At 32.3% G+C, this 9287-nt stretch overlaps 7 protein-coding genes across 7 annotated transcripts; 3 read left to right on the top strand and 4 right to left on the bottom strand.

Moving 5' to 3' along the window:
• Nucleotides 1-1245: 1245 nt before the first annotated feature.
• On the bottom strand, nucleotides 1246-1908 carry VICG_01698 (uncharacterized protein; the record flags this gene model as incomplete). Its single annotated transcript, XM_007605081.1, has 1 exon — nucleotides 1246-1908. One exon carries the CDS (start codon nucleotides 1906-1908, stop codon nucleotides 1246-1248), a length of 663 nt encoding a protein of 220 aa, XP_007605143.1.
• Nucleotides 1909-2790: 882 nt separating this feature from the next.
• On the bottom strand, nucleotides 2791-3342 carry VICG_01697 (uncharacterized protein; the record flags this gene model as incomplete). The annotated part of the gene is made up of 1 exon (XM_007605080.1): nucleotides 2791-3342. One exon carries the CDS (start codon nucleotides 3340-3342, stop codon nucleotides 2791-2793), a length of 552 nt encoding a protein of 183 aa, XP_007605142.1.
• Nucleotides 3343-3770: 428 nt separating this feature from the next.
• Nucleotides 3771-4382, top strand: VICG_01696 (uncharacterized protein; the record flags this gene model as incomplete). The annotated part of the gene is made up of 1 exon (XM_007605079.1): nucleotides 3771-4382. One exon carries the CDS (start codon nucleotides 3771-3773, stop codon nucleotides 4380-4382), a length of 612 nt encoding a protein of 203 aa, XP_007605141.1.
• A 1007-nt stretch (nucleotides 4383-5389) lies between these two features.
• On the bottom strand, nucleotides 5390-5941 carry VICG_01695 (uncharacterized protein; the record flags this gene model as incomplete). The annotated part of the gene is made up of 1 exon (XM_007605078.1): nucleotides 5390-5941. One exon carries the CDS (start codon nucleotides 5939-5941, stop codon nucleotides 5390-5392), a length of 552 nt encoding a protein of 183 aa, XP_007605140.1.
• A 491-nt stretch (nucleotides 5942-6432) lies between these two features.
• On the top strand, nucleotides 6433-6951 carry VICG_01694 (uncharacterized protein; the record flags this gene model as incomplete). The annotated part of the gene is made up of 1 exon (XM_007605077.1): nucleotides 6433-6951. The coding sequence occupies one exon, from the start codon at nucleotides 6433-6435 to the stop codon at nucleotides 6949-6951; it is 519 nt and encodes a 172-aa protein (XP_007605139.1).
• A 534-nt stretch (nucleotides 6952-7485) lies between these two features.
• On the top strand, nucleotides 7486-8046 carry VICG_01693 (uncharacterized protein; the record flags this gene model as incomplete). Its single annotated transcript, XM_007605076.1, has 1 exon — nucleotides 7486-8046. The coding sequence occupies one exon, from the start codon at nucleotides 7486-7488 to the stop codon at nucleotides 8044-8046; it is 561 nt and encodes a 186-aa protein (XP_007605138.1).
• Nucleotides 8047-8833: 787 nt separating this feature from the next.
• Nucleotides 8834-9286, bottom strand: VICG_01692 (uncharacterized protein; the record flags this gene model as incomplete). Its single annotated transcript, XM_007605075.1, has 1 exon — nucleotides 8834-9286. A coding segment is annotated over one exon (453 nt), but the record flags the coding sequence as incomplete, so codon positions are not given.
• Nucleotide 9287: the final 1 nt, after the last annotated feature.

Below are 9287 nucleotides of genomic sequence, written 5' to 3'. Positions count from 1 at the left end.
CGCTTATTCATATTGGATATTAATTGAAATAAACAAAGGGAATAAAAGTTGGGAAATACGAATTCAATTTTTCTAGAAGTTACGAAAGACACCTTTTTCTAAAGTGAATAATGAATTATATTCATATGAAATATGGAGCTATTAATTGGACATGTTAAATATGATAATTCTAAGTTACAAAAATACTGACAATCGAACTATTCAGTTGTAATAAAGGATTATATTGAAGTTTTTTGAGAAAATAGTACTTGGAAGTGAAGATTTTTAAGGTTTGAAAACTATCAACTCAATTCAATACCAATATAGAATAAAAGTCGTAAAGATTGAGAGGTTAGAAGACTTGGCTACCAGTATTTGAACAAAAGATAATTTATAAAGAGAGCTAAAGGTTTCATCAACAACTTTCCATCCATAATAGTCAGAATTAACTAAATGTATGCAGCAGTGGAAATAAAAAATCGACGACAGTTATAGAAGAATACACGATTTAAATATCAAAAGACAAAAGACAAACACAACACAATAATTTTGTATATTGAAGTAGCTTATAAATTATCATTATTTTAATTAAACAGTAGTTTCCTTAAAAATTATCTTTTACAGTACTATTGTTATTACAATCATGATTTGTAATCAGTCGACGAAAATCATTCAAATGACCTACAACTCGATGATTCTATCAAAAAGATACAAAAGACCACACACTATTAATAAATACGATTTATTTTTAAAGCTTTATAATAAACATGTTATTATACAATTCCATTTAATATAATATATTAAATACAAACCAAGAGGACTTTCTATGCTTATCAAGGCTTAATATTTAATAAACCCACTTCACATTTCCAGAAAATATCTAGCCTGTCTCAAATTTCCAATACTACTAGCGGATTTGAACAATTACATATATAATTATTCTATACATTCGAAACAGCACAACAGTCTACTTTACAGGTGTATGACGAGTTAGACAAATACAGAAGGTACATCGTTAGAAGAAACAAACTTCTCAGAGTTGTCATTGCTCTTGTTGTTATTTTTGTGTTTTTGCTAGTTGTAAAACTACTTTATTAAATGTCAAAAGCTACTCCAAGTCACAGCCAACAGCCTGTCATTATCTATCATTTGACCTTTTTAAATGGGCTTTGATCAATCAACTGATTCACATAGTTTCATTATGCAATGATTAATGCAACTTGCATAAAAATGTACAGGCCACTCACAACAAAGTCTGTTCTTTCTTTATTGTGCTCTTTTACTAAATTGGATGTATCCTTCAAAATTGCTCACATCCCCAATACTTTCAATCATTTTAATAACAGTGGGATTTGTCAATGCCATAAAGTCTTCAATACTGTCAAACTCATCAACTATTCCAAGATCCCTTTTGACATCACGCCATACATTTGACCCTTTCCATACAAATCCATCGTCAGCAGTCACGACTATTCCATCATTTTCTATCGTACAAACATAAAGGACTTTGTTGTTCATGCTCTTTTTGTAGTTTGAGTGAGGCTTGAATCTCTTTTTAACGCTGTAGTTCATTGGATAGACATAGTTTTTATTATAGCCGTAAGGTGGGAAAGTGCCAATGTTTGCGATTGAGGCTCTTGACAGGCCGTTTCCAACGATTATTGGGTATGACATTTGAAGTCCATTCAGCTTTGCAATGCAACCATTGAGTAGGGCAATCGACATTGTTGTTGACTCTATCTTTTTCTTTAGTCTTTCTATTTCAAGGAACTCCTTAAATGTCCTCTCGAAGGAGTCTTTGAATTCTTGGAACAGTGCTCTTCCAGCCGTGTCATTCTCTTGGAGTGAAGTACTTTTAAGTGGATCTTCAAAGTTGTAAGATGACGTCTTTTTAAATGAGTCGTTGAGCTCTCCAAATGGCATCTTCATTAATCAAGGGTTATCCTTTGGTAGTAAAAAAACACCCAAGAGAGTGAAAGTAACACAACTACTTAGGGCTCTATACTTGTAGATGCTTCAAGGACTTCAATTCTTTTTCAATTATCTTAGAATACATGCTAATCATTTAAAAGGAAAAAACTTTAATATGGTTAATATTGTCAAATGTATCATAAACATGCAAGAACATATGACACATATTTTCGTCAATGTAAAGAAATAAAGCCTCGACAGAATTCTATGTTTGAGTGACAGCACACAAAACATCTATTAGCCATTCCAAATAACTCGTAGTGCAATATATATTTTTACCAGTAACAGTAAATATATTCTCATGGTAATTTTTTTGTGAAAAAGTTATTCCCATCCATGAACTTCAATCCGAATTTCAAAATACTAGAACGAACTAAAATATCAGAAAAAGAAGTCTGCGATGCAGTGAGTAGATTTTTGGTTGAAAACCACGATGTAGATGGAGTGTACAAAGTTCAAAGTGAAGAAATCATGGATTTCCTAAAAAGAAAAACAGATATTGTAGACAATGAGGATAGTGTTGCTGAATAAATGAAGAAATTGCAAGCAAGTGTAGCATAGATCATTAAAACAAATTATAATATCAAAAATTTACTTAAAACATTAATTTTTTGATTTGATATATTAATAAGCCATAGTACATTTTCATATTATGTAACGGTATAGTTTACTAAGAAATATTAAAAGGCATTATAACTAATGCGATGCAATAGTATTGACCATATTCTTTTATATACAACTCAATGATGCAAATTTAAATATTAGCTGAAAAACCAATGTAATGCAATGCAAGATTACACATATAGATAATAGCTAATCATAGGAACTGAAAATCAGATGCTAATCATAAAAGAATGAAATCTTTTTAAAGTTATCAGAATTTTCCTGAGCCAGTATTTCAAAATCATTGAATGTTAGAAATCCACTCTGATTCTGAAGCGAAGAGAATATTTCATCAACTAAAAATTTTGAAGGAATTTCGGACATCATCGAATTTGAGACCATCAAATTAATAATATCAAATCCCTTTTCCAATTCATCTCTGCTAACAAATCCATCCTTATCATCATCATAAAATCTAAACAACCATCTTAGTCTTTCAAATGTTGATCCTTTTAAAAGAATAGTAAATGCGATAAGCAATTCGCTCAATTCAACTTCTTTAGCTTGGCTTATGTTAATATTTTGAAACATTCTCGTACAAAAGGGCTCTACCTTTCCAAATGGGAAGAGTGAGGAAAAGAAATCAATAAAATCTTTAAGTGACATTCTACCGTCTGGATAAATTGCTTTAAAGGCAAAAGACCATTCTCTTATTTCAGTAGGAAGAAAATGAATAAATTTTGAGCATTCCAAATCTTTGGATAGTGGTTGACTGCTTTGATTCCCCATGAATGGATTAAGGGCAATGCAATAAACAAGAAGGAAATGTAAAACACAAGTTATCCTTTTCCATAAATTACAACACTATTTGATTATAAATTTATTACTAATTTTTGTAAATTTAATTTATCTGCAATATTTTGAGATATGTCAATTTTCAAATAGAATTTAAATGATATTCTCAGTGCTCAATTAAATTTACTTACGAGGACATGAAGAAATACGAGGATTAAAGAGGAAACATTGCCACTTTAGAGTAAATTCATAGAACATCAAAGAGGTAGTAATCCTGAAAAAAAATTTATGGCTTATTTTAAACTTTAATTCAAAGTGTCATTTTTAAGATAAATTATTTACAAAAATTAAAAATGATCAAATTGGTATAATTTCCTTATCATTCATGCTTAATAATTAAGAATTATTTTTTATTCACCCCTATGAACTTGAGTGTGGTGTTTTACATTCCAAACATGATTGACTATTTCAGGATAATACTCTTAATAGTCTCGGTATTCTTCAAAGGGAGAAGCTTTGCATTGCTGTATATAACTAGCATCTCCTTGGATTACTTTGATGGATATGCTGCAAGGAGGTTCGGACAAATTAGTTTATTGGGGGGAGCCTTGGATATGATCATTGACAGGGTCTCAACAATGGTCATATTATCAAAGATATCCCAGGAAAAACCAAGCTACTCACCGTGGTGCATTCTCTACTCCATTATTGATTTTATGTCTCATTTCATATTCTTTTTAATGTCAGCCTACACTGGCACTCATCACAAAAAGTTTTCTGACAATATCTTCCTCTCTCTTTACTACAGGAAGGGTTTCTTGTACTTTATCTGTCTGGGCTCTGAGCTTTGTTTCATTCTGACATACTTGTCAAGATCTAAGAAACGAGTGTTTGATGCCCAGAAATCAATCCTTAGCTTTCTGCAACTGGTTGCAGCCACGAAGACATTCTTCCACATTGTCCATTTTGTAGTTGGCATTTTATTTATGAGTTCTATTGAAAGCGATTACGCTCGGTTTAATAAATCCTCGTAAGTTAGCATATTGTTCAAAGGTTAGTTTATTTACAACCATTGCATATACTAAGGCTTTATTTCTAACAATTAGCATTTTGAAAGCTTACATTTCTAAGAGAATTTTTAAAGCCAACTTATTAAATGCTATTATATTTTACAGCTTAGCATTTAAGTATGCCCACCACAAACCATAGGAATAGATATTGTGCATTTATTAAAAAGCTCAATGACAATGGACTGGACTTTTATTAACAATAACAACGAGATTCTCAGCAGTACTCAAATAAAAGACTCAGCCAGGTGTTCAGAACAATTATCTTGTTAAACAATCAATGACTTAAAACACTCCTCACAAATAAGTAGATCAAGCTTTTCTGAGGATATTTCCATGCATGGGAAACAATCTTATGCAATGACACTAAAATTAGCAATAAACATAGAAATTATCATGGATAATGCTGGGCTTTCTCTAAATTAAAAGCTTGCCGTGTGGATAGATAAATTTTTATTGATAGATCAAAATTATCAGTTGAATTTCTTTAATTTAATTATCATTGTGAATACTTCTGACGTTTATGTAAAATATTTCATATCATACAACCTTTTGACACTTTTTTATGCAAGTTTTCTGACTTTGCTTTCAAGTTGCAAATTTTATGCAGGAGAGAATACACCAATCACTTTTTAGTAAAAGAAGATTTCAAAATAACCTTTTTTTAACAATCTTTGAAGCTGTCAATTGTACAATTATTAAAATATAGCAACTTCTTAAATATATTCTTCAATTTAAAACTATCTTCTATAGAATGGTATTTTTTCAAGCTGTTAAATTTCAAATATTTGAAAACATCACACTTCAGCATTTAATTGTATAAATCCTCATAAATAAACACATGCCCTTTATGCAATATTCAACAGCAAGTCCCTTCATATTTGATTAACAGTTTATTTTAGTACCTTTAAAGCTGATAAGTTTAAGGTAGATAGACATAACCACTTAAATACAATATTTGACATAAAACTTTATTATAGCTCTTCAGGAACACTCACCCTGTCACCTGCTGCATCTAAGCGTTCTTTCACAGTTTTTTCATAAGCTTGCTTATCGTCTCTATAAAGCTTTGAGGCATCAACATTTGCTGCACTGAAGATATTAGGCTCATTTAAAAGTGAAATAATACTAATACAGACTGTTCTAACATTAAGTCCGGGAGTCCAAGTGCTGTTCAAAATGTCTGAGTCAATTATCTCGTCTTGGTCAGTATGAAGAATAGAAATACAAACCTTGCCATCTTCATATACATTTGGATGGAACACAGGAGAAATGAATTTGAACTTTGGTGGTTGGTAAGGATACTGAGACGGGAATTCCATTCTTGCACGCAACACATAACCCTCATAAGGACTGCTTTCTGGTCCAGAAATCCATAAATCCCATCTATCCAGCCTCTCAATACCTGTATGTGTCTTTGCAAGTGAAACAGTAATGCCTAAACCCTTCTCACTTCTCATCATCCCCAACTCCTTCATTAACCTTTTCTCAGCAGACTGTGTGAGCCTACTTTCTTCAATTGACATTGGGGCAGAGTAGAGATAAATTATAAGAATTGAGAAAAGTGTTTCAGAAGTAAACAACAAAACAGGGGAGAAGTCCGTACACCAATTAAGTGTCTTTTACTTCAACCATGCAAAAAATTTTAAAATATCAAAAATTCATTATTTCAATAGACTATTTTCATATAAACTATTGACAACTTTGACATTAAAAATAAATTAAAACATCATTAAAAATATTGAATGGGCACGTGTTTATGTTTCAAATTGGATGTTTATTTTTACATTCAAACAGATTGCCATTTTATTTACAAGAGCATCTCAGTTGAAAGTCTTTGTCATGCGACTTCTCCATTACGTTTGTTAAGGATCATCCAACTAGTAAAAATTTTATAACAAAGCAAAACCAACAATTCGCATAAAGAATTGGTAGAAAGTAGCTCATATGAATTGTTAGTGTAAATATTTGTAAATCTGAAACACCTGAATTTAAAAATCGACAAACATGCTTATTCATGAACCCCATGCGGATCACAAGCAGACATTTTTTACTAAAATGGCTGAACAGCGTTGAGGTTCCCATACAAAAAATTGAAGACATAGGAAAAGGAGTGGCACTCTGCACTCTAATGAAGAAATTGGACCAGGAGTTCCCAGCATTTAAGAAAGAACCCTGGAATGAAAATGACTACATGCACAATCTCAAACTGGTGCAGATGTTCTTGTCTAAGAAGGGAGTTAAAATGTACTTTCCAATTGAGAAAATGATAAAGCTGAAAATGCAAGACAACCTTGAAGTTATTCAGAACATTTACAAATTTGTAGTGAGGGAAAACCCGGCTCTGGGATTAAATGAATATGGCCCAGATAGGAAACCTTGCGAAAGTGAAGCAAATGAAACACAAACCAACACTTCAGTCGAAAAAAGAACACACCTCAACAATCCATCCCCTCGAAGACTTCAAATGGAAGTGAAGGAGAAGCAAAACGATATAGAAAAAGCTCAAGGAATGCATAGCAGTAATTCAAAATGAAAGAGACTTCTATTTTAGGAAACTACTTGAAATTGAACGAATTTTAAAGGAAGACAAAGAAGACATGTCTGAAGTAAAGGAAAAGTTATTCAAAGTAATGTACAGAAAATAAAACTAATATCAACAATATAGTAAATTTTCTTTACAGTCTGTTCAATGTAGAGACACTATTAAAATGTACATTAACCTTAAATAAAGTTTTAAGGCTAAATTTTGACATTTGATATTAACTCATCAGGTTTATAGATTGATGGATGGAATTAAGCATACAAAATGGTCTGTTAATGGGATGGTGGGTTAAATTATAAAAGGAATTTAAGATGGAATTCTATTAATTAAATACGTCTCTGCTCGAAATAGTTTTGAACATTGTCCAGCATGCATTGAGTGGGGTTATTTTTTGACTTATACCTAAAACATAATGAAAATATAACAGCATTTGTGAAACAAACATTGTTTATTTGAACCACAATGCAAAAGCTTCCTACATTGATAAGAAAAGACATTTTAGTATATGCACTTCCCCTCTTTCTAATGAATCTAAGCAGAACTGAATTTAATAATAATGATTATTGGATGACAGTGCCTGGATGCATTCTAGCCTGGGCTCCAATGAAATCAAAGCCAAGACTGATTGCTTCATCCCTTTTGTATCTTCTGCAAGTGTTTGTACCATCACTGTACTTTCTGTGCCTAGGCTTTATTCTTCATCAGGTGTATAATTCAAATATTCTCATATCAAAAAACTCACTTGTGTGCAATTTTATTATGAAAGTAGAAATTATTGGGCTGTTATGCTCAGAGTTTATCACAGTACCTGCCATAATAAAACTGATATTTGGATCTTTAGCCGTCTTTATTTCTATAACCAGCAGTCCACCTAACGTAGAATGCCCCGATCCATTCGAAAGTATGAAAGCCAAAATAAGCTCATCAAATATGCTCAATATGGAATATCGATGCTTCATAAATATGAAAAGGGAAGAGGCGTATTTGAAAGATGCAGGGCTGTTTTTTACAGAGATACTTTACATGCTGTCAGAGAAAAAAATTCTAGCTGCTTTTTTGCTCTTTTTTCAGTTTCGAAAATTTTGAACTGATAATCATTGTGATCGGGGTTTTATTTATTTTCAAGTACAGATGGGAATATTTGTGCATCATTTTAAAGACAGAGGCAACTTCAAATGTTCTGTTTAGAGTTTCAGGAACGTATATTGTGTATTTTGTAGCATCAATAGTCAGTCAAATGGCAGATAATGACACAGAAAGCTAAAAATATCGCAGGTCATTCGTCCTGCAATTTGTGTGGATGGCTCAATTGGAATATCGTATAAACCAATTATTAAATTTGATATAAACAAGTCAAAGTTATTGACATAGTCAGTTTTATGTCATCTCAATGGTACTTTCAATACTTTGACCAGCTATCCTGAAAGGTTGGGGTGGGCACATTAATAGATTTAGACAGCAATGATTTTCCGATAAAGCTAGTTGGCAGTGCACTTGCTAAAATTGTCAGTGCATGTGGACTGGCGTAAAGAAATAAACACATGCTCTTAGCACTTCTATCAAAGGGAATCAGCTTGAAGCCAGTCAAAAAACCTCAAACCAGCCAATTAAATCAAATAAATGACATGCCTTAAAGCATAAATACCATTTCTAACGTGTTTCTACCAACAAAAGCATGCAATGTATCAATTAATACAATAAATTGTGTAATAATAACAAGAGCTAAAAGAAAATTTATTAAAGCCAACAATCAGTACTATAGTATTGCATTCCATGCACTGACTATACTATTTGAATAGCTGCACTCTCCAGCTCGCCCAAGCAGCCGTACTGCACTTGGACCAAAACACAGACCGACTGTATTGAATTTCATTTAATACGCACACTTTCTATGTGCAACCTCTTGTTCATTTATTTTTGTTCCATCTTCTAAGACCCAACTCTCCAACGTGTCATTCCACTTCTTCTTTATAATCCTACCGCATATAACACAATTAGGACTTTCTTTCTCCCACACCACGTCCTCTGCCAAACCTTCAACTTCTAACTCAAGCTTTTCTACTTTCATTTGGTCTTTTGTATTGAAAAACTCTCTTCTCAATACTGTCTTTTCACCAATCGCTTGTGTAAACCTTCTATGGTCCTCAATGTGCTGGCCAAAGGACTGCGAATGCTCAGTTGGAAACCTAAGCCCACAAAGCTTACATTGTAATATCGGAAACAAATAACAAGGATTCCTTTCTTTTGAGATGTCCAATGATTTATTAATTTTAGCTTCTGGTAAAATATTTTGATAAAAAACTGTATCAGCTAAAGCCTTTTTATTA

The sequence above is a fragment of the Vittaforma corneae genome (genome assembly GCF_000231115.1).
Source record: "Vittaforma corneae ATCC 50505 unplaced genomic scaffold supercont1.17, whole genome shotgun sequence".
Lineage (NCBI taxonomy): Eukaryota > Fungi > Microsporidia > Nosematidae > Vittaforma > Vittaforma corneae.
Note: the sequence above shows the minus strand (reverse complement) of the source record. Positions and strands in the feature narration are given on the sequence as shown.